General features: G+C 43.7%; 4 protein-coding genes and 1 long non-coding RNA gene across 6 annotated transcripts; 2 read left to right on the forward strand and 3 right to left on the reverse strand.

Annotated features, from left to right (window-relative positions):
* Positions 1 to 266: 266 nt before the first annotated feature.
* LOC115735207 (non-specific phospholipase C2) lies at positions 267 to 3,751 on the forward strand. Its single transcript, XM_030666329.2, has 4 exons — positions 267 to 891; positions 1,629 to 2,236; positions 3,045 to 3,224; positions 3,384 to 3,751. The coding sequence occupies exons 1-4, from the start codon at positions 371 to 373 to the stop codon at positions 3,677 to 3,679; spliced, it is 1,605 nt and encodes a 534-aa protein (XP_030522189.1). The 5' UTR covers positions 267 to 370; the 3' UTR covers positions 3,680 to 3,751.
* A 457-nt stretch (positions 3,752 to 4,208) lies between these two features.
* LOC115735208 (hydroxyproline O-arabinosyltransferase NOD3-like) lies at positions 4,209 to 8,132 on the reverse strand. Of its 2 annotated transcripts, none has more exons than XM_048283495.1 (9): positions 7,899 to 8,132; positions 7,323 to 7,763; positions 6,714 to 6,781; positions 6,424 to 6,625; positions 6,133 to 6,230; positions 5,964 to 6,033; positions 5,801 to 5,872; positions 5,502 to 5,615; positions 4,209 to 4,663 (listed from the first exon to the last, which is right to left on the reverse strand). In XM_048283495.1, exons 2-9 carry the CDS (start codon positions 7,740 to 7,742, stop codon positions 4,592 to 4,594), a joined length of 1,116 nt encoding a protein of 371 aa, XP_048139452.1. In that variant the 5' UTR covers positions 7,743 to 7,763; positions 7,899 to 8,132; the 3' UTR covers positions 4,209 to 4,591. The 2 variants fall into 2 exon arrangements, with proteins under 2 accessions (XP_048139452.1, XP_030522190.1); XM_030666330.2 differs by having other exon boundaries at positions 7,323 to 7,769; positions 7,899 to 8,130.
* Positions 8,133 to 8,697: 565 nt separating this feature from the next.
* On the forward strand, positions 8,698 to 21,856 carry LOC115735211. Its single transcript, XR_004014745.2, has 3 exons — positions 8,698 to 8,709; positions 12,566 to 12,571; positions 21,725 to 21,856. It is a non-coding gene; the product is annotated as an uncharacterized LOC115735211 (long non-coding RNA).
* On the reverse strand, positions 8,753 to 11,006 carry LOC115735205 (ABC transporter G family member 23). Its single transcript, XM_030666326.2, has one exon. The coding sequence runs from the start codon at positions 10,967 to 10,969 to the stop codon at positions 8,987 to 8,989; it is 1,983 nt and encodes a 660-aa protein (XP_030522186.1). The 5' UTR covers positions 10,970 to 11,006; the 3' UTR covers positions 8,753 to 8,986.
* On the reverse strand, positions 21,739 to 24,193 carry LOC115735209 (protein LATERAL ROOT PRIMORDIUM 1). Its single transcript, XM_030666332.2, has 2 exons — positions 22,431 to 24,193; positions 21,739 to 22,277 (listed from the first exon to the last, which is right to left on the reverse strand). The coding sequence occupies exons 1-2, from the start codon at positions 23,146 to 23,148 to the stop codon at positions 21,946 to 21,948; spliced, it is 1,050 nt and encodes a 349-aa protein (XP_030522192.1). The 5' UTR covers positions 23,149 to 24,193; the 3' UTR covers positions 21,739 to 21,945.
* Positions 24,194 to 24,479: the final 286 nt, after the last annotated feature.

A 24,479-nucleotide genomic window follows, 5' to 3' on the forward strand; every position in this document is an offset into this window, starting at 1 on the left:
AACGGAGCGGGTTCACGTCGTCCGACCACCTTCACATTAATTTTTCCGAGTTCCTTGCTCGTAGCCATGCGGTGAAAAAGGTCAAACTTGTCCATTAAATTAAAATCGACACGATCTCAACCGTTAAATCCCGCGTCGAGAGATTTCGTCACGTCCCGCAACGGCGCAGCCTGTTCACACCCTTCTCCCAAAAATAAATCAATATAGAAAATAAGCAGCACAAAAAAAAATAAAAAAAATTCCGGACATAAGAAGACAATGTACGAGAACTATCCCCTGTGTCCCCCTCATTTTCTCAGCTGCTTTCTTACTCTCTCTTCTACTGCAAATCTGAAGAGGAATTCCCCTTTCGTTTCTGGGTTTTTCGAGAATGTCTCGCGGGAAGAAAAGCAATTCGCTCCCTCCGGCCACCCCCGCCTTCTTCCTCCTCTCTCTCCTCCTCGCCGCCGCCGCCTCCTCCTCCTCCTCCTCCGCCCGTGCGGCGGCGGCGGCCCAGAGCCCCATCCGGACGGTGGTCGTCCTGGTGATGGAGAACCGGTCCTTCGACCACATGCTGGGGTGGATGAAGCGTCTCAACCCGGCGATCGACGGCGTGGACGGCTCCGAGTCCAACCCGCTCTCCACCTCCGACCCCAAGTCCACCCGGTTCCACTTCGACGACAGCTCCCACTACGTGGACCCGGACCCGGGCCACTCCTTCCAGGCGATCCGGGAGCAGATATTCGGGTCCAACGACACGTCGGCGGACCCTCCCCCGATGGACGGGTTCGCCCAGCAGGCCTTCTCGATGGACCCCTCCCTGAACATGTCTAAGGATGTCATGAACGGGTTCGACCCGGACAAGGTCGCCGTCTACAAGGCCCTCGTCTCCGAGTTCGCCGTCTTCGACAGGTTTTCTCCTCAATCCCCTCTCCTCCTTTTTTTTTTTAAATAATTTTCCGTCTTTCCTATATCAAATGATAATTTGCTTCCAACTTAAATTAAAGTAAAACGGTGTTTTTTGCATTTTTTTTTATCAATAATATTCTAACCAACTCGTAAAATAATTATTATTATATGTCGATATCATCGAATTTATCATGATTTCAACAAATTGAATGCAATGCCGTCGCCACGCATCTAAGGAAAAATCGTAGCTCACGTTCGGGGCAGGCGGAGCCTAATTCACATGTACCGGTGCAGGAGCCGAGCCTCATGTGAAACCCACTTAATATAATGATGGCGGGTGATTGCCCGGGTTTAGAGTCGCCTTTTTTCAATAAAAAAAAATCGTAATTTCTTTTAGATTAAAGTGGCATTTTAGGGAGAAAGAATATGCCTGGTTCTATGCAGGGACATGGTCGTTGAAGTTGCCACTTACGATAAAGATTAAATCCCAGGATGAGATTGTCACTAATTAATGTCTGATTAGTTAAGCAAAGAATCTTCCTAAGGTTTGATTAATGGTAGACATTGACAGTTAAAAAGGAAGTGCTTTTAATTGTCAATTTGAGAAAATATTAATTTTTTCAAATCATTTATTTTTCGAATAAAAATATTCTATTGATGGATTGCCTTAATATTTTATCTTCGGCGGGAAAAATTTCACCATTCGGCTGATTAACCGTACACGTGTTGCTACTTGCTAGGTGGTTCGCGTCCGTGCCGTCGTCGACCCAGCCGAACCGCCTCTACGTGCACTCAAGCACGTCGGCCGGCGCGACCAGCAACATCCCCGCCCTCCTCATCAAAGGCTACCCGCAGCGCACCATCTTCGAGAACCTCGACGACGCCGGGCTCTCGTTCGGGATCTACTACCAGAACATCCCCGCCACGCTCTTCTACCGCAACCTCCGGAAGCTCAAGTACCTCACCAAGTTCCGCCCGTATGCCCCCTCCTTCGCGGCGGACGCGAGGCGGGGGACCCTCCCGAACTACGCCGTGGTGGAGCAGCGCTACATGGACACCAAGCTGGAGCCCGCCAACGATGACCACCCGTCGCACGACGTGTACCAGGGGCAGATGTTCGTGAAGGAGGTGTACGAGACGCTCCGGGCGAGCCCGCAGTGGAACCAGACCCTGCTCGTGATCACCTACGACGAGCACGGCGGGTTCTTCGATCACGTCCCCACGCCGGTCCGCGGGGTCCCCAGCCCAGACGGCATCGTGGGGCCCGAGCCGTTCAACTTCCGGTTCGACCGGCTGGGAGTGAGGGTCCCCACCATTGCGGTTTCGCCTTGGATCGAAAAGGGCACTGGTACGTGTTCTTATCACTCCCCCGTTAACTTAGGAGCGAGATCGAATGGGAATCAGCCTTTTAGTATGTGATTAGCGTCCAAGTCACGCAAGTTTTTTTCTTTGGAAAAATTGACACAAATTATCCATAAACTTTGGCTCGACGTGCAATATGATTTCTGAACTTTTAATTTGTTCAATGTGAAATCTGAAATTTAGCTCAATGTACAATTTTATCCCGAAGCTTTTAATTTGGTCAACGTAATCTCTAAACTTTTGATTCATGTTCAGTTTAGTCTCTGGATTATTTAAAAATATTCAACGTTGTCTCCGATCTTGAATTGATGGAAAGACAATATTGAACATGTATCGAAACTCCAGAGACCACATTGAACAAATTCAAAATTCAGAAATTATATTATATATTAGATTAAATTGAGAAATTATTTATGTCATTATCGCTTTTCCTCGTGATTTTGCTTTGAAAAAGACACAATGAACTGATGGTTTTTGGGACCCTGGTTGATGGACTGTCCTCTTTTCCAGCTTTTTCTGTTCTCTGTCCATATGCTCAACTTGCAAAAGCAATGCTCATTATTGAAGTTCAGTCACTTTTATCTCTCTTGACAAATCTCTTTAATGTGAACAAGAACTTTGGCTTACCGAAAGGGATTTCCCTTCCTGAAGGGAACTTTATAAGAAAGTGGGTGGTCCTAGAACTGCTTTGGAGTCACTAAAGCCATTCCATTAGGCCATATGGATGCTTCTATCATCTGTGTACCAAACAGTTGTTCATGTTCTTACGACATATATTTTTATTTTTTTTGCAGTTGTCCATGGGCCGAAAGGGTCGCCCTCTCCGACATCGGAGTATGAACATTCCTCGATCCCCGCTACGGTCAAGAAGCTTTTCAACCTCAACGCGCCTTTCCTCACTAAGCGAGACGAATGGGCCGGCACGTTCGAGGGCATCGTGCAAACACGCACTCAGCCGAGAACCGACTGTCCAGGTTTGGTCACAAAATGCACTGATTGAATGCAGAATAGTGATCATTTCTCGATGCGTTTAGGCGCAGATTTTCGGAAACAAACATCGTATCTAGTATTTGATGAATGGCCCGGTGCCTTCCTAGTAAACGCATGTAATTTGTATTTTAACATGCCGGCAGAGAAACTCCCGACTCCAGTCAAGATCAGGAACGGCGAGGCTAAGGAAGATGCCAAGCCAAGCGAATTCCAGCAGGAGCTCTTGCAGCTCGCAGCGGTGCTGAAAGGCGATCACATTTTCACAAGCTCCCCCGAGAGATTCGGGATGGAGATGACCGTCAAAGAAGCGAAGGAGTACATGGAGGATGCAGTCAAGAGCTTCCTTGAGGCGGGTCTTTATGCCAGGAAAATGGGTGTTGATGGAGAGCAGATTGTGAAGATGAGGCCTTCACTCACCACAAGACCATCAAAACCCTAAAACACACACACACAGCCTCCCCCAAGGAGCAGATGCTATACATAAGCAGAGCAGAAATGCTTGATCATTGTAAAAACAAGAAAAAGTGAATAAAATCTCAAAGTTTTCCTGTAACAAAAAGTTGAGCAACTGATTAGTGTTTGCAAGTTTTCTTGCTTCATCACAATTGCACAGGTGATAGCACATCTAGAACAAAAGATAGAACTAATGCTCCATTCAGGTATAACGATTGAACTACGACAAATGGCATTTTACATACAAATAGTATACTCACTTATTTGGATGATCCTTGATAGCGAAGAAAGAGTTCGGGAATTAAGTGTGGGACTCTAGGTGTTCATTCCTAGAGATGGAACTGAGAAAGAACCATCAATTATAACCCCAAAAGAACCAGATTTCGTGAACAACATAGAGGGAGAAAGTAATTCCTTATTGGATCAAATGTAGGTCTCCCATAGAGACTACACATCTCCTATTTGTTTCCCGAGCCTATAGTGAGTTACAGATAAGAGTTCGAAAAGGTCAAATATTGAAGGATTCCATCACGCATGCTATTTGTCACTCTTTTGTTCTTAGGCTTCGCACAGGAACTTACAAATGTTCATCAGTTGACCAAACTACGTTCTGTCCAACAAGAACATTCGGTCGACAAAACCCTTTGAGCCTCTCAAAACTTTTTCCGTGACAGGCGCTACAACTGTTTTTATACAGTAAAAGGAAAATAACCAGTATTGTATAACTGTCCCAGCATTCTCAATATCTATTGTGTGGCTTGAGCTTCTTGTTTAGCTGCCTGAGCCGCCAATTCTTCTCTGTGATGTTAAATCACCGTAGGGTCGTCCCTTAAGACCACTAGCAAAAAATAGCAAAAAGAGGATATGTGCAGTTCTGTAATGATTTTCACGTGGCAGGTTAGCTTCTATTTAGAGTTTCCCACCGGGGAATATTAGCAGTGGCCTCATTTACCATCTTCACCAGTCGGACCTGCGAGAAAATTAGACGAGGAAAAAAAAAAGTGAGAGAGTATCGCCTTCCCATCCAGTTGTTGTAAAAAATGCACACAAGTTTAATATCATATACTCGAAATGGAGACATGTTTACGCAAAGTCGAGAATGATTCAAGTTTCCACAGCTGTTTAAGATCACAATGCAGAAAGACAACACAGAGAGTGGCATATTAAGTCCCGACAACATAAACCATATCGCGATATTTGAGATCACAGGCCATTTAGTAACGATGAATTGGCTTCCACCAAAATACGTCAACAGCCTAAAAAGCATGAAGGATCACAGCAATCATGTCATCCGCTGCCCATTTTTGGTTTTAAAGCCTTTTCAGAAAGTCTTTAGCTTATTAAACTGCGTATGCAATATTAGCAGTCAATTTCAGGGGCCTTCAAAGAGTGAGAAGTCTAATAGTTGCAAAACTTTTTCACATTCATAGTTGAACATTTTCTATTACCGAAACAGACAATTAAAACTATAGTTTCATCCCCTTCTTAAGCAAACTTCAGTGCTAGGAACAAGACAGAACACAAATTCCAGCACTTTGTGAAGACAGACAGATTGCAGGTCCAACAATCTTATAAGAAATTTAGCAGTGGTCTATGGAAGCAGAAGAAACTCTCAATCGATTTCAAATAGAAAGCGTGCATCCAGGCAAATGCTCATGATCGTGACGACAGGTCATATAATCATCAACAAGGGTGTCTGCCAAGTGTGTTGCACAGTTGAAGAGCGATTATAAAACTCGAGAAGCACAGTATAAGAAACTATCTATACTACATAACCTTTTGTTGGGTGGAATTCAATTGGAACTTACTACACTTTCAGGAACACCTGGTGGAGGCAAAGAAAGATTTCTTGGAGGTGGGCCGCTAAGATAGGATCTCTTGTCGAAGCGCCATTCTCCAATCTTCCCATATGTCAGCTCACCCTAAATACAAACAACTTGGAGTGAAAATCGGATTCAGAGGTTATGTAGGCCCAATTATTGATGTTTGACTTCAACTTGTTACACAGATGCAACACAGTGCAGTCGAAAATCACACATGATAAGTGGCCTGTCCTGCACCCCCAGCACTGAGAGAGAGAGAGAGAGAGAGAGAGAGAGCCCTTCACCTTCAAAGAATAGTCGCAGCCATAAGTGTAATGAATTATGAAATTCTTTCCAACTTCTAGATCCCATGGTGGCTGAAAACATGTAGAATCATAGAAGTCTCATTAGATTGGCTGATTGTTTGACAAAGACTAAATGCAAGCTGTCTCAGAGTATCAAAATAACCTGCAGCATGAAGTCCTTCCGAAGAATATGCTTCACCTTGTGGAGAGCAGATGCTACAGCATAAGCATACCTAGAAAGAAACACTACAACTGTCAAGCAGCAGCCAGCACAAGATCAACAACCACGCAGTACAGAGAGAGACAACATTCTTCGAGTTTTTGTTACTCACATTTCTAGCACCCATCCAAAGGCCTTGTCAGTTTCGGCGTCGTCCTTCATTCTTAAAGAGACATTCATCCATGTAGGTGCAATTTCCCCCAGAATAGACTGGATCAAAATTTAAGTGAACATGAAATTTCAGGAATATGTAATGTCCCGACTTCTAGGATATTCCACAAAATTCATCAATACAGCTTTGGTTCACATAACAAAGAAAAAAGAAGCAAGGAGGTAATTTATGGTCAGTAATTGCCAGTCAACTAAATTCCACTCAAACCTAACTCTCTTTCTTAGGGCCAACCTTTCGAATAATTACTGGAGAATTCCCAATGGGATCAACATCAGTTACAGGACCCTTATCTTTGGGGTAAAACTTCCTAATGATCTTTTCATTGTCAGCTGGTTTGATGTAGAAGAATGGGTATCCTGCTGGGTGGCTTCCCTTTGCCAAGTTAGGCAAAGGATTTACAAATATGTGGTCCGGCTCCGCCATTAGAATATACCTGTATAATTACAGGAATGCAAAAAAACATCAAATTTCACTACAGGAATGAACTGAAACTCTTCTACAGGAACCCCTTAAGAACTCACTCTTCCTCAATAGTTGCACTTTCTAGCCATTGCACAAAAGCCCATGGTCTGTTTAAGACGATATAACCCTGCAGAAAATCTCAAATATCACATAAAAATGTTGAAAAGCTTCAGATGTCGAGATTCCAGGAAACAGTTATAAAAAATTATCAAAACGATGTGCCAAAATAGCTGCTATCACCATCATTCTCCAGGAATTGTTCTGTGTGATGCACATATTAGTTCTTATGTCTAGCTTCATTTTGCCAACCAAAGAGAGGATTAGTCCTTACTCTAGTTAGAACTTATATCAACAACTCAAAGTGGTCCATGTGCCATTAGCCTATTACCCTGAGATAGAAGTCCGGTGCACCCGGATCGATAAAATTGTTGTCAAGGACAGGTGATTGCACGATCATACATATAAATGAACCCAAGTTCGCATCTTTTACCAGGTCAGAGTAACTAATCCTTCTAATAGCCCAGTAAGCGCACCACGACGAGATTGAAATGGAACAGTTCAGAAATTCAAGCACACGAGCAACAACAACCCGCATAAGCCCCTGAAAACCTGAAAAAGTCACACTCACAACAAGAGAATGCATTGAGAAATATATTAGAACTTCTTACTCGATCCAGGCCTTCAGGAAGAGGGTCAACCACGAAACTGGGCATTTCCTCGATCAAGTTATCAGGACTTCCCGAGTGCAGAATCCTGGTGAACTTTCCCATGTCCGATCCGGGCATGTCCCTGACCTTCTTGTACCAGTAGTACATAATTCGGCACTGCCACTGGCTATAAGGAGCACCGGTCCCCGTGACAGCAACATGGTATCGCAAGCCAGGATCCCGCGTTCTCTTCGTATTTCCGGGCACCTGGGTGATGGGATCGGACATCCCCAATCCGTTGGCCACGGCAGCCCCCAAGTTCGGGCTTTTGTGGTGCATAGCCATGTTCAGCAAATTATAAGCGGCGAGAAGAAACCCGAGTCCGAACACCACGAAGAGCGGCGAAACCCGCTTCATATGTTTCCTCTCGATCATGGGCATTCTCAAATAGAACAAATCTAACCGAAACTAGACGAGAATGCGCCGGAAAAAGTCAGCCAAGAAGGAGAAAGACCAAAATCGCGAGAGAGAGAGAGAGAGAGAGAGAGTCAATGTGAGATCAGATCTCAAATACAAAAGCAAATCCCGTCACTTTACCTCAAAAGAATTTCAGAGCTTCTTGCTTGACACTTGAGAGTTGAGAGACGGAGAGATTTTGGGGGTGATTTTTGTTTTTTGTCTGCACTTATAGCTTGAGCGCAGCCACAAGTTAAAGAAGGTAAGCTGACCAAGAAGGCCGCAACTTTCGCTCTCTTTACTCATCTTCCTTTTCAAGACTTTCCAACAAGTGGAAGCCCAGAAAAGTCACCATTTTTTCCCGTTAAAATTTCTGAGGATGATGATTGGAAAAGGGTCAAGGACAAGGTCCACGCTATGTGGCGACAATTTTCCTCGGCAAGAACTCTCTGCTTTGTCTCGTCATTCAACCATTGAAGAACAAAAAATAAAGGAGGGCGCCTTTTAAAGTTCTTTTCTATTGAGATTTTGGCACGTCTTCCTTGCAATCATGTCTGGCTAGAAATCATAAGATAGTCCGAATGATGACACCCAAGAATCCATTAGTCATAATTGGATCACGATCATCACTGACCAGTTATAAAATCTTAACAAGGATCTGCAAGCAATACCCTCCAAGATCTCCTTTTTGTTTTTGTTGGATTAGGCACTAGCACTTGGAATCAAAGACCTGCAATCATCGGAGGGATCTATCAATGTTCTGATTCCCGTCTAACTTCCGATAGAAGTTTGATGTTACCACTTTTATTAATTGTCCCATATGATCACCCCCCATAAAATTGACACTGACATTCCCCTAAAGTCGAGATTTTGATTAGGCGGTTTCCTGCATGACCGACGAAGTCGAAGACTGATAATAGCATGACTAGCTTTGCATCCGACAGAGAGAACTGTAGTTTAAGTTTGTGGCTAACCGGTCGTGTGAAGAGGTTTCGGCTCTGAGCTCGAATCAATTATCTAGTGCTAGAGTTTTACAAGGCAATTTGACGAACCGCACATAAATGAAACATAATTTCTCAATCCTCTTTGGTCATAAAACAGTAGAAGAACGCAATTTCTGCTAGAATGTGACAGAAAAATTGGTTATGTTAAATGGAAATCTCTATGTTCTCAAGGAAATCGTTCTTCGGCAGGTTTGAGACTGACTACGATCTGACAGTAACCATCTTTCACTTCGTAGTTTTCGTAGCCCTTCGGACGAGAATCAACCAGCAAAGCACACGGTAGAGCACGAAGAAGCCGAACATGATCCCCACATTTATCCATCTGGTGTCCTTATCGAGTCCTCTGCTCTTCAACACATCTTCACCGGTGAGAGAGCACTTGTCGTCCCGATTGTTCCAAGAGAAGCACTCCCTTCTCACACTCCAGTACTCATTTGTGAGAAGCGCATCCAGAGGGTACCGATACAGCGAGACATAGTACATGAAGAGCCAATACTTTGGGATGCTCTCTTTAGGGATGAAATATCCTGAGAACAGGAAAAACGCACCTAGGACAGTGCAGATCAGCGAGTTCCCGGAAATGAAGTCCGGCGACACAGCGCTCAGGAAAAGCACCAGAGAGCTGGCCATCAGGACAATGACCCAGACAATGAATGTGAAGAATGCAAAGGCTCCGATTGACGGATTGAGCCCAACAATCCAGTAAACGGGCACAGCAAATAGAAAAGCCACCGCAAACAAGAAGGGAAGGAACACGATGGTGTTAGCCACCATGTAGGAGGAAATCCTGTAAGCTCCTCTCGATGACTCCTTCATCAGGACGCGCCGTTCTTGGAGGTAAATCGGCAGGGCCTCAACCGTGGACGACAGCAGGAAGCTCAGGCTGAACGCAAACAGTCCTAGCCTCTCCGTGACCCCTCCTTCGTTCTTTCTCACGTTTATGTACACGCTTCCTAAGCCGAACCCCCCAACAAGGGCCTGCATTGTCCTTGCCAGTAGGAGTTGCTTGGTTCGGTATATGATCTTCCAAAACCTTGAGCAGAGGAAAACTATCTCACAGAAATCGAGAAGATAGTGATCCTGCGCCTGTCTTTCATTGCTGTTTTCTCGTACCTGTCTAATTTCGACTCCTGGCCACGTCGGATAGGAATATGGCAGGGTCTCCTTGTCTAATAAGGCTGGTGAGTGGCCCTGGCGATAAGATGTTTCCAAGGGGCCTAGAATCTCCATCGCGAACTCTAGCGTGTTCAATTGGACCGGGACCTGAAGTCCTAGCTTAGCAATCCTCTCCTCAAGCGATCCGATGCTGCCGCTATGGACAACTGACCCGCGATAGAGAATCAGGTAGTTGGAGATGAATCCTAGAATCCGATAGCTGGGTTGGTGGATGGATATGATGATTGTCCTTTGATGGGCTTTCGCCATCGAGGAGAGCAATTCAATCACCTGGAGCGCCGACTTGCTGTCTAAGCCCGAAGTCGGCTCGTCCAAGAGCAGGATCGGCGGGTCATGGATCATGTCAACACCGATAGAGACCCGCTTTCTCTCCCCGCCCGATATCCCCCTGTTCTCTTCGTCCCCGACGAATGTGTCCTCCGCGTGGGTCAGCCCAAGCTCCTGCATCAAGCCCTGAACCCTCTCCTCCCTCTTCTTTTGGCTCATTCCTCTGAGCCTGAACTTGGCACTATACATCAGAGTCTCCTTCACAGTGAGAAGGGGAATCAGATTGTCTTCCTGAGCCACAAAGCCACATGCCCTTCTCAACCGAGCGGGACTAGTTACTCGGTCATGATCGATGAAGATGCACGATGGGTCGAAGTGCTGATCTTTGACCCGTCCCGCCAGGATCCGAATGAGGGTGGACTTCCCCGCGCCGCTCGGGCCCACAACAGCTAGGATCTCGGCTCTCCTCGCCGCGAACGAGACCGAATTCAGTATGTCAATGGGCGCGGGATTGCGAAACAGGCCCAAGGACCAGGGAGTGGCTAGGGAAGAACCACCCCGCGGGTGGACACGATAAGAGAGGTTCTTAACAGTTATGTGGTGGCGAGCGGGTTCGGGCGGGCGGTGAGGGGGCCGGGGCGGGGAGTGGGAGAAGGAAGAGGAGGAGGGGCTGGTCGACTCGTCCGGCGAGTTCGAGGTGGAGAAGAGGACGGCCGAGTCGTCCCCAAGGGCTCTTCGCTGGTGGAAGAAGCAACTGGTGGCCATTGAAGTTTTTGGAAAGTTGGATTGGCATTGCGGGACTGACAGACATGGTAGGGCTTTAAAAGCGTGTTGGGATGGTCCAGGAAGGTGGATTTGAAGGATTTGAAGGAGGTTGGACCAACCCAAAGTGGACAGGGAGAGAAGGTTTCTCCATGGATGGTGAAGGTGGAGAGCTGATGTTTGGCAGCAGTTGGGTAGGATAGTTTTGACATAAGCACAATTCAAATTAGATTTATTAGTAAAATATTCACAATTGCCCAAAAAAACAACCATAAATTTAAACTTCATTCATGATTGATTCCTCCCCTCTGAAGCTTAATCCGTTGCTAATAAAACCGTGCTAAAAGCTAATCACAAAACCCTAGTCCCCCCAACCGAGGTGTCAGGCCGAGCAAAGGCAGGCACGCAATGACAAGAGTCGCTACCTCCTTCTCTCTCCCTTTTCCTCATTTAAGATGATATTATTAGGGGTGAGCGGTTCCAGATTCTGGGTAAGTTTCACCTAGAACCCGAAACCTACCCACTAGTACGGGTTCCTTAATTTTCGGAACCTAGAACCTATCTGCATACCCCGGAATCTACCCCGTCACGGGTTCCAGGGTTCGATTCCAAAGTACCCGCGAACCCGTCAATTTCCTTCGAAACAAACTCGACCTTGACATCTTTCTAACCCATAGACATGAATTCCATCATTCTCACAATAAGTCAATAATCCTAATCACAAATCATGATGTGATGAAACAAACACAAATTGCCAATTGAAAAACCACATGCATACGGTTTATCCCGAGCCTCCCTTCTGATCGCACGACACTCGAAATTTAACGACCTGAAATTAAACAAAACAACAAATTAATATAATTAGATTACATCAAATATAATTTTTGTTACTCTCTAAAGTACCTTCAAAGTTCAAATCTTCAATGGCTCAAGAAATTAGGGAGAGGGATAGCAAGTTTTCTCCTTCCCCAAGGGTTTGAAATCGGTCGTGGTCGCAGATTTATGCCGATTCCTTGAGCTCACCTTTCGATTTTCGGAAGTCAATCGAGATGGTTTATTCTTTTTTCTTTTTATTGAACCATCCTTTAGCAAAATTGTTGCAAAGGAGCTCGTCACTTGTGCCTTCACATGGTCGATTGCGGTGATAGTCGACAAGGAATTAAGAAACAGAGGAGACTTGGGAGACGATGATAGCCAAGGAAGCAAGCGTTTGAGATCCGAAAACCAAGCGTGTTGAGTTGAGAGGAAAAAGTGAACTAAAAGACGACGACAAATGAAAATAGAAACTAGAAAGCTGAAACTAGGGTTTAGAACTTTCGACACTCGGGTTCCGGTTCCGAATCCGATTCCGGTTTGGTTCCATTGAGAATCGGGAACCGAAACCCGCGGTTCCTAAAAATGTGGAACCGAGACCCGGATCCTAGTTTACTAGAACACGGAACCGAACCGGAACGGCCGGTTCGGTTCTTCGATTCCCGATTCTACCCCGAAACCATGCTTATCCTTAAATATTATTAAGCACTCCCGACTTAAATCGATTCACTTTATGATAACTCATGTGATACAACGGGGCTTACTTGAGGTGGGCTAAAACCAAAGTCAAGAGTGCCCCAAAATAGTCGGTTAGGCATGGCACACAAAGCACCCCCCCCCCTGGCGCGGGGTCTCGTAATTTTTTACTTTCTCTAGTTTTTCTATCCTATGTCGACAATAACATAGCGCTGAAAATAGTCGGTTAGGCATGGCACAGACAGCACCCCCCCCCGGCGCAGGGTCTCGTAATTTTTTACTTTCTCTAGTTTTTCTATCCTATGTCGACAATAACATGGCGCCGACGTGAACCGCAACGTCGTTGTTAACATTCCAATATTTAACGGAAGGAAAAGCTGTTGAATAAATAGATATTTCAATAAATTCAAGGAGGAAATTTAAAAATTTATATATTAGTGCATATATTTAGGTTTTTTTTTTTTTTTTTGGGTCGAAATATATTTAGGAATTTGAGGTGTCCTTGTTTATTCTTTGTCGTCGAGGGATGGACCAATTTTCTTGGACACAGAGACAAGAACCCTAAACACGTCGTGGGCCAAATGCTGCAAACCCGGGTCCAAGAAAAAATTTGTGGACTTCATCGGTCCCACGTGTCCCCACGCATCCATCGACAGGTGGACCCATAGGTCCCCGGCCCGCATATTTCCCCACGTGTCCTCGAGAATCACTTTATCTAAAATCCAATTTCAAAGGACAGGGAATCTTATGACAAAAAAAAAAAGGACAGGGAATCTGTCGTATTCATAAGCGTCAAACAATTGTCCACGTGGACCATTTTAACTACCCTTAATGACAAAATTACGACAAAAAAGAAAGCCACCCAATTTAATAGATTGATTAATGACGTCACCTGTAATCCTCCCGCCTCTCAAGGAGCAACATCATTAGCTTAATTTCGATTATGGCGATTGCTACATTCACTTCTTAAAAAAAATATATGTTTTTTACTTCTTTCAAGATGCCGAACTACAATTTTCTAATTGAACCTTCTGATAAACCCGCGGCATAAGAAACAATTTGACGATCCCTCAAAAAACATTCGCAATTGGAATTTCTGAAATGATACGTCCTCGCTATTTTTGTCAAATCTAATTTCTCGTTAGATAGAGAAAAGCGCGGACAAAACAAAAAGTGAAGAGGGTAGACATTAATTTGGTATATTTATAATTATAAAAGTCCGTTTGCTTTGAAGAAAAATAAATGATTTGAAAAAAAAATTAAAATTTATATACAAAAATCAGTAAAAATATCATTATCGAAAAAAAAATTGTGGATGGTCAATTTTTTTTTTAGTAAGCGAATTATTTTTACATAAATTTTTTTTTTTTTGGGGGATATAAACAGAGTTAGAAATACATATTTAATCGAATTTCAGTAATAAACAACGCAAAGGGTCAGAGACAATCCATTTTTTTCCTCAAAAGTGATGATATGATGTTTGGAATTTTTTTTTTTCACTATTAAAATGTGGAAAAATCAAAGGTAAATGCAGTGCCGGTGAGAATTTAACACGACATTTACGCGCTCAATGCGCGCGTATTGGCCACTTCCTCACCCCGCTCGTCATCTGGTTAAAAGCCCATCCCAATCAGCCCACCAGGCTCGCCTCTCCCCCTCTCTCTCTCTCTCTCTCTCTCTCTCTAAAAACAGAGGAAATAATCCATGTCGCGCCACAGACGGCAAGCCTCGCAAGTGCTCCCGCCGGAGATAATGGCCGGAGATGATCCTGTCCTGCTCGCCGACTTCAGCCAGCCCCGGGAACGCGCCTCCGCTGCTCACGGCTCCGCCGGTCCCGCGAACCAGAAGCCCGTCGAGTCGCGGAAACCGGAGGCGAATGCATCCGCCGCCGATTCTCAGCAAGCTTCGCTGAAGAAGCCGCCGGCTGGGGTGAAAGACGCCTGAGGAAGCGGGAGGAGCGACAGCGGAGCTTCCGTTAGTCGGTCGTGGGTCGTCTCCACATGTTGTGGTCGTGGATTAAGGCATGAGCGATGTTCGTTGTTTTCCACTTGCGTCTGTCTTCTAATAAAGTGGAATATTTCCGTTAGTAAGTTTTGATATTTAGATCTTTCTTTTCTCGTTATACAACGTTACGCGCGCATGACAATATTTTTAAAGTATAATTTTTGCTTTAAAAGTGCTTTCGAAATATAAATTTATTTGTTTACGTAATTTTATTGTTTTAAATATTTTAAAAATAATTTGAAGTACTTCTTTTTATAAATTAAAAAAAATTAAAAATTAATTTTTAAAGCATAAATATTGCCAATGCGCCTGTTAAGATTCTTTTCGTTCGTTAAACTGGGTCATGTCAGCTATCACACTCATTAATAAGCAGTTGACCTCGGGGAGTTGTAAATTGACCGGTTGGTTGACGCCATAAATTCGGATTGAACGAAGACAAAACAGAAAGGTTTCGCAATGCTCTCTAACTCCATTTGAAAAAAGATTCACGCACCGTACTGTGCAGGAAAAGGGTAAATTGGGCGAGCAAAAAGCTCTCTAAATTAGGAGCGCGGCGGTAGAACAGAGTACGCGATTGGGTACAATTCTTATTAACGATCGAAATGGCGTGGTCGTCGAACAACGTGGTCGCCGACACATGTCAAGGGCTCGCTCGCTCCGATCATAGAACTTAAGGATTCTAGAGGCGATTGGACGATTGGGCGAACAAAAGCGTTAATAATATCACAATAGACAATTGCATATGAAAAGAGAAGATACCCGTGCGTACACGTGTCTGCTCTCTAGTGCAGTTTAAGAAAGTAGGAATATAAAAACAATGATAATTATGTCAATGGGGGCATTTGACGAGTTGATTGAATTTTCTGAACCTTATACAGTTAAATTGATGAGATCCCGGACCGATCACGTCTTGGGGACTTACCCGATAGCATTGGCATATCCCCACCACTCAGAAGAATAGTTCATTATTGTTATTGTGCTCGAATTTCAAAAGGATGGGTGAAAGTTTGGTCGGTTTGAAAAGAGAGGCGGAAAAAAAAGCACGAGGCAGATGATGTTTGTGAATTTTTTTGATAAAAATAGTAGGTGACCGATGGAACCAGAAAAGGGTAGAAAAAACGACACATCGGGTCACGTGGGGTGGGGGGTCCAAAGCACCCAATTCTATCACGTGGCTAATCTGTCGTGTTGCATGCGAGTGCGACGAAGGGGGCGTCGTGTCGGTCCATTCGCGTGACGTCATCTTATTTTGGCATTATGTAGAAACTCGAATTAAGCACGGTGGTTGTCATTATAAATTATTATCAGTATTCGTAAATGTCACTCACTTATGTATGATACCAAAAAAAAAAAAAAAAAAGAGGAAGAAACAAAAGTGATTCTCATTCACGCCTCGCTAGATAATTTCCACATAAACCCATTTTTAGGGTTTGCAAGTGACGTCATAATTTTTTTTTTAAAAAATACGATTAATATCATGAAAAATCCTAAACGGGTACATATGTGATAAATTCTTTACCACAAAAAATCCAAAATTGGTACATCTGTGACAAATTTACCCTTCGTTAATTTTCGTTAAATTTAACCATCAAATTATTGAGTTAGATGGCACGTGGCAATTCATGAATATACCAATTTAGGGTTTTTACCCTCTGTTTGTTAGAGGTATATCAATTTGAGATTTTTCGTAATATTAACTCAATTTAACAACTAGTAAATTTGTCAAAAGTGTATCAGCTTGGGGTTTTTCATTGTCAAAAGATTAATTTAGGTTAAATTTATCATAGGTGCATCAATTTAGACTTTTTGATAGTCAATAAAATAGTTTGGAGTAAATTTATCATAGATGTATCAGTTTGGGATTTTTCGTGATATTAACCCAAAAAAATATATTAAAGGCCTTCAAAGTAACGATTATGGTTCTCTTATTCTACTCTCTATAACAAAAAGAATGAGAATCATATTTGGTACCATAAATGATAATGATTCGATTCTGTTTTTGAGAAACAGTTTTAAAGCAAAAACAAGAAAAAAAAATATTGATTATGGAAAAAGAATCACAAAACAGAACAAATCTCTCACTTTTCCCTTTCAGTTCTTTTCTCTCACTTTTCACTTTCAGTTCTTTTATCACTTTTCACTCGACCTAAAACATAACGGAGTCTCATTTTCATAGAAATATATATATGATAATACAAAATAAATTTAATATAAAAAATTCTAAAAAATTCTAAAAAATCAGAATTTTTTTTTAAAATCCCTAAAAATAGAAGAAGCTTATATTAGACTAGTTTAACCTCATTTTCATAAATTTGGGCCTAGATTTCATAGATTTTACACTTTTTTAGGAAAATCATAAACACTTTTGAAATTAAACCCAAACCACATTTCTTTAAACCCTTAAGGCTTCATTAGGGTTTTATGATACAATTTATCAATGTCATGATTCCTGGATTGGGCACTTGATTTCATAGGTTGTCATTTGCCTAGGTTTAAGTGCTCTAGGCTTAGTCTAGTTTTATAAAATTTGGAAAAAGATTAAAACAACCAACGCGAACACTTAGCATTGGCTTACCCGATAGATTTAAAAATGAATTAAAAATTTGCATGAAACACGTTTAGAAACACAATCAACTTCGGTGTCAAAAGGGTGTCGATAGAAACACCGACGTAACCAAGTCCCTGGACCCGAGATTTCTCTGGTTGCGTAGAATCGAACAATTTCGGTTTCTCCCGACCGTTTGATAAGGTTCTGGGTCTACCTTTCTCGAAGACCGGTGGCAACTCCATATGCATATACACATATTCTTGCTATCGATCACACTAAGATCGAATTTGATATTCCTTCATTGCGATTTGGTATAGGCCTACGATGGCTCCAGCTAATTTGAAATCACTCACTAACCCAATATAGTTCATTCTTTTTTAAGCTTAAAAGGACTCAATATGACATGACAATTAGACGGAATAGCACGAAAAAATATTATATGCAATATGTTAAATAAGAGAATCGATATAAACTAATCTTCAATTAATTCGAAATTTAGGAAGAAATTTCACAAAATAATTACGTAATTATTTGACTTAAATGATAAAAATTGGTAAAAGAAATTATTTTCGAGGAACAAAAATTCTATGCAGTTACCAAACCCGTTTCTGTTTTAGGAGCAGAAATTTTGTGCAATTGCCAAACGCGTTTTAATTCTCCAAGACTCATCTCGAGAACAGAATCAGAAAAAATAATTCTAATCAAAATCACTTTTCAGAATTAGAATCGTTGTCTTCCCAGCTTCTCAATCTTACGAGTCAGATCCTCAAGATAATGGAAGGCCTCATCTTCCCCCCTTTTTTTTGTTTTTCATGCGTGCATGCAAAATCATCGTAGTTTCGGAGGCCCAATTTCTGTCCAATCAAAATGGAGATGGCCCAACCAATTGAACCTTCGACAAAAAAGCAAAAAATTTACATGAAAATGATGTATCCATACAGTATAACGCATATCTTGACCTCAAGCTACTTCTGTAAAGCAAAAATATTGCGTTACGATAATGCTAGAGAGAATATGGAATGCTCTACGTATATACGCCATCTTCTACCCCCGAACAGCGCCGTCTACTCGTAGTCTAAACTTCAGTACTGTTGGCAAAACAACGATGATGTCTTTTCGAATCTTCCGACAGGAGAAAGAGCCGTGACTAGAGAAAGGAGAGCAAGGCCTCGAGTACACGAGAGAGTGCGAGAGAGCAACATGGATTCGTGAACATTCATCAGAAAATAGTACTTGCAAAACCGTCGGGATTTTCCCTCTCTGAAATTCTAAGTATCCGATTCCGGACTAGTTTCCATATGCATCGGTGGCGTGTCAAGTTGGCTCTCAATGCTCTTACTATGAGTAGGGGGTCGTCGTAATTAGAGCACGAGATGCGCACAACTCCTCTGCTTTGCCTCCGACTTGCCAATCGAGATTGTCGCAGCTACCCTGCCACCAGTTGGCGACCACAAGTCGTAGCAGTCGAAACAAGTTTAAGACGATACGATTACAGCCGATGCATACCTCAGCACATAGCTTCGGTATAGTTACAACATTAATCCCAATCTGCACTACATGCAGTTCAAAATTCTGCTGCTTCGGGTATGAATAATCCCAACAGCATGTAACTAGTATCGCTCTCTCAGAAGCTGCCGTTCAAATAACATACGCTATGGGCGACACCCGCTCAAGACTTTAACAAATGGTATCGCAACATCGAAGTTGCAGTATCGTGCGAAGTAGCGGTTACAGGCAATCAAGACTGCAGATTTACAAACTTCGTAAACACACATGAAATGATGAGGATGATATGAAGAGCAACCAACCAACCCACTCCAAAGATCAGTAAATGTCACAATGCAGAAGAAACGGCAGCACACGAAGCCATACTATATACAAACAAGAGGAAGAAACAATGTCCAAGAATAAACTGGGATGGCACATGATGAATCGAATGAATGAAAGGAACCCTAGCAGGGGGCGAGAATGAACACCAGCACCTGAAAGCTGATGCACGCTTCTGCCTAAGGTTAACTGAGAAAAACAGCAACTCCGGCCGGTGATCCGCAACATGTTCAGTGCCTTCGCGACGAATGAATTCAACTATGGTCATGGACCCGAATTGAACGGGCATCATTGCAAACATTTTCCCCATTCAGGACTACTAAGCAAAGCAAGATCGCGATGAAACTTGAGAGACCTCACAAATTAGTTTGCGAGTACAAAGAATGGTAAAGTGAGCACTGGAATTCGGAGACTGGATGATGAACAGACTCAGAATTCAACCTCGATTTTCAGGTATCAAACAGCCTGCCCATCAAAGGCAATTTGCTAAGTGAAACGACGTAAAAGGCGGCGGAAAGCGAATAAAATCCTATCACAATTGTGATTGTCATAGGAAAGAAGAGCCAGCTATTCCCTTACAATCAAACCCGACACTGAGCTGTTCATAAGCATCCTGATCAAAGAACAGGAAACGAAAGTACGCACAAAAGAAGAACATACGAAATATAGCATGCGAATCAATTGGCCTATGCACAGACACGGGACCACCTGGACGTACGCAAATGGCAAAATAATATCGATACTAATGACAGGAAACAAAAGCACTTAATAGTCAAGCGAGATCAATCAACCGGTAGCGAGCGGGGAGTTGGGGGTGCATGTACAACCAAACAAGAACAAGTTTGCATGCATCAAAGGTCTCGTGGTAACTGATGACATCCATTTATGCTGAAGCACCCGAAACAGGTTAATCTTAAACTCCTAAACTATGACAGCTCGTTGCCCAACTCATCAGCTCATATCATCCAATTTTCATGACATGAAGAAGAAAGGCTTAATGCTCTAACATGCAAGTGAATGCATGAAACCGAGAGCAGCATATACATAATGCACTATGATACAGCTATAGTCACCGACGCAACATCAATCACCGACAAATAATGACGAATTCTCTTCCATATCATAAAATCCTACCAGAAACACAGTTTCAAACATTCGCAAAAAGAAATATTAAGCACATCTTCAAATTCCCTATCTTTTGAGAACCACCATAGAGCTAAACTAAAATAATATCTGATATGGGAGATATGTATGAAGGCATCCTTTATATGCAAAGGACTTTAATGCATGTTTTCGCGAAGATCAGACCCCATACATTGAATTAGACAAACTATGTACAGTGAATCACACTACACTTGCAATGATAAATTAATCTGTATGTGTAAAGCAGACTTCCAAATAGGACAGTTGAGGCCACAAACAAAATATTTTAAAAAAGGCATTGAGCTGACATGTCTTTTTGTTTATTCACTCGATGTCCCCTACTGCATGGAAGACAGTATGCCCAGAATTCCATACAAGTCACTTATATATGTTCAAAGCTTCACCAAGAATTATTTAAAGAGACCCCCACCACAAGCCATCGGAATCTCCGACAGTGAGCGCACAATCTCAACATCAAGATTTCAGTATAGCGGCTGATTCATTGCATGAGGATCCAGCACATGCATATCTTTTTCTTGCGCATTCTTTTTTTCACAGTAAAGCAAATGTATCATAATACAAAGAATCGGAACGAAGTTGAGAGGAACCATCACAGCTTAACTCTAATCCCGAAGGGAAGTACTTTTTGTACATAGCAGGCTATGACATGATGCAACTTTGGGAGGATGAACAGTGCCCATCCATCATCTAGTAAGTAATTCCTGAACCAGCGCAGAGTCGCCATCCCACGCAGTGATATCGTAACAGGCGACAAAATTCTCACCAAGAACATTTCAAATCAAAACTTTCCGAACACTAGGATGAAATAGGATGCAATGTGAAACGAATTGCAATTTTTTCCATAAAATCATGCAACGTCAGTTTTCTTCGGGATGCAGAAACATGAGTAAAGCAGGTTGAAAATGCGTCTGCAACTAATGTTTAGAGGAAAATCAAAAGTGATGTTGACATTACATCTCGCATGCTATATGCATGATCAAAGTCTAGGGCAATGGCCTCTTTGCTTAGGAAGAAATACTCGGGTTAGGGAACAAGGCAAACAACGCAATGTTCAACCTTTCACACTCATAGTACAAGCGATTTCGCAGTTAGATCACCCACCCAGAGCTCAAGCTCACGTCCTTACATGGCCTTTTCGGTCATTAAGGTACTTTAAAAGCTCGAGCTTTACCCACCGAAAGAGAAGTTTTAGGCCATAAAAACTAAAGAAAACAGGAACAGAAGAAGAAAGTCTAAGGGAATCGGGTCTGCAAATTCAACATGTCATTAATATAACTACTACAAGAAGAAAATTGTCAAGCTACAACACCTACCAAGTCAGGACCGTGGAAAATAATGTTGGAATCAAAACTGCAGCAAAGAAGCACAAAACAAGAGCAATTATGAGTCAAGTATGTAATATTACATATTGTGTGTATCCAAAGCAGCATGACAAATAGTAAATGTGAAGAACTCAAGGGTCTCATCTTTTACACTGTAGAATTTACCTTTGCCGAAAGGAATCTCCTGCATGAAGAAAACAGATTGACAAAAGGCAATTCTATAATAGCAACAGTAGGGAGAAAAGTCCAAGAAAAGGATTAATTATGATAAAGGGAATGCCAACAATGAGAATTTCCTTTACCCTTCAATAAATTACTAATATGTTTGCAGTTAGGTAAAGAAGCACAAAACCTTAATCTTCCACATTTCAATAGCTTGCAAAGCAAATAAGATCAGGTTGAGACAGTGAAACTAATGAAGATAGATATGTGTTAATAGGGAGCAAGGTCTGCATATAGACCTAGTAACAAATCACTAGAACCCCAGAGGTTAGAGTTAATTAGCGATTAATTAGGCGAACAATTACAAACAATATTACAAATGTCATTCCATGAGTGGATGAATATAAGCTAATCCTCAAATTCAACCAGAAAATGGCATTGTCTCAATTTATTGGGTTACCATAGCCTGAGCCTCCAAGCAATCCACCCCCGGAGGCGGCGTAAACATCCGAAGGATCCATGATCGGAGACGACGATGACGCCCCATTCCTATCTCCGCCTCCGCCGCCCAAATGCAGATCCGACAGGTTCAGAATGTCTTCCCTCCCCTCGACACCTCGGTCGTATAAGAACCCTTTGAACACGTGGCCGCCGATCCTTACCACCGCCTGGTACGCGTACTCGTCCTCCCCGTCGTCCACCGATGTCACCCGCACGCACTTGAAGACCGCCGGGGCGCGCACCTGCCCCGGCAAAGATTCTTTGAAGCTCGCATCTGCAACACACAAAACCCTATTTCATGAAAACCACACACATCATGTGCCACAACCCTAGAGTCGTCCTCGACGCTCACGAAAAACGGGACACCGTGTCGCGTTTCGCGGCATCTGGCGCATGAATGTAAGCCGTAGAGATTCAAATTCCGAACCTTGGCGGCTCGAGCTCGTGTCGAAGCTCCTCGGCGGCGTGGTGTTGGAGGTCGAAGTGTGAGAAGTGGTGGTTGTCTGAGAGCCGACGAGCCTCGGCTTCTTGGCTCCGGAAGTGGATGCGGAACCGCCGGTCCCGCCAGCTGTGGCGGCAGTGGTCGTGAGCTGGCGCTCCCGCCGCCTCGCGGCAGGCACCCATGTGCTCTTCACGTGAGTGGAGCAATCGAAACCCCGACTTTTGCAACAGGTCCTGCATCTCCGATAGCTGCAGTCTTTCTTCGCCTGATTCCCGCAATCTTGGCACGTTGTCGTGCTGCTAGAGCTCGCACCGATGCCGCCGCCGCCGCCGCTTTGAATTAAATTGCTGGTATTGCCATGATCGAGGATGGGAGCGGATTTCTTCAAGTAATGATGGGAAGATTGCTGGTTCTGCCACAGCTGGAACTCAGCCGCCGCGCCGGCTCTGCCGCTCCGGGCCGTCAAACTACCGTTGTCGCCCTCGGCTACGTTATGAGAAGGACCGAGGCACGGGGCAGCAGTGAGGAGGGGGATGACTCCCACGCCGACGCCCATACCGAGTGCAGTGGCGGCCGAGGCGGTGGAGCCATTGGACGAGTCCGCGATGACGGGGTCGTGGTGGTGGTGGTGGTGGTGGCTCGTAGGGTGGAAGGAGGTGGCCGGGGCGACGACGAAGACGTCGCGGAGGCCGACCATGCCCATATCCGGCGGGAGGCTGTAGTTGACGGCGGAGCGGGAGGAGGCGGGCCAGGCGGGGGTGCCGCCCGGTAGAGGGGCGGCATTGAAGCCGAGGGAGAGGTCGTCGGGGGCGGCGGCGGCGCGGGCAGCGGCGGCGGAGGAGGAGGAGGCCACCCAGTCAGCGAATGCGCCGGAGTCCGAAAGGAGCCGCCTGGTAGAAGAAGCCACAACTGAATCTTTCGTTTATTATGCAGCAGCTCTCGTTTGCCTTCTTAGGATTCGAAAAATTGAATCTTTTTTGTTTTTTTTTTTTCTCGATGGTGGGTGTTCTTGAGGGAATGAGAGAAAATGGAAAGTCGGGTAAGAGGGAGAAAGCTCAATCTAATCTAGGGATGCATCTATGTGGGTGTTATGTGGGTGACCGTGGGGTCTCTCTCTCTTTCTCTTTCTCTCTCTCTCTGAGATCGCATCAGACCGCCACAGAAGAGAGAGAGAGAGAGTTGAGAATTTAAAGGAAAAGGGGACGAGCAATCTTTGATTTGCTGTTTGCTGGTAGTAGAGATATAGAGAGAGAGAGATAGAGAGAGAGAGAGAGAGAGAGAACTGAGCAAAATCTGTGGTGGGCTTCTGGTTTCTGCTGCTGCGACTGCTGAGACTACGCTGCTACTACTCTACTACTGCTACTACTACTTCTGTCAAAGCTTTGGCTGTTTCTGCGAAAAGAGAAAGGGAGGGTTTCTTGATTTTTGCAGAGGGTAGAGAGAGAGAGGGAGTCAGCAGAGAAGCTCTGAACTGAACAGCGCAATAATAACGACTCAACCCTTTTTTGATCTCTTTCCCCTCCACAACTGTTCGTTTCTTGCTTCGCCCGCCATCGCCATCATCATCTCCTTCCTTCTTCGTCTTCTCTGAGCAATCTCTCTCTCTCTCCCTATCTGCTCTCTTCTTCTTCTTCTTCTTCTTCTGCTTAACCCTCTTCTCGTTCTTCTCTTCTCTTTCGTATGGCTTTCCTAGAAAGGTTGGCTGAGGTGGGTTCCTCTCTACCTCTCGCACTCCCCCACTCACTCTCTCTCTCTCCAATTATCACACCAACTCATACAGACGAGACGGGGAGAGAGACAGATGGGTATAAAGACTTGTTCTCTGGCTCCTTCTCTCTCTTCTTCCTTTCTTTTTTTTTTTTGGGAGATTTGGCCAGCTTCTTCATGGCTGCACTGCAAATGTGATGTTTAATTTCGATATTACTCGTGAATAATTTCAGAAATCATTTCTCCCCGCCTATCGATAATATCGAAGAAAGTACCAATGTGACAGCCTCCCTACACGATCTTGCAATAACTGCGACTCTTTACTTA

Source organism: Rhodamnia argentea, chromosome 8 (genome assembly GCF_020921035.1).
Source record: "Rhodamnia argentea isolate NSW1041297 chromosome 8, ASM2092103v1, whole genome shotgun sequence".
Taxonomy (NCBI): domain Eukaryota; kingdom Viridiplantae; phylum Streptophyta; class Magnoliopsida; order Myrtales; family Myrtaceae; genus Rhodamnia; species Rhodamnia argentea.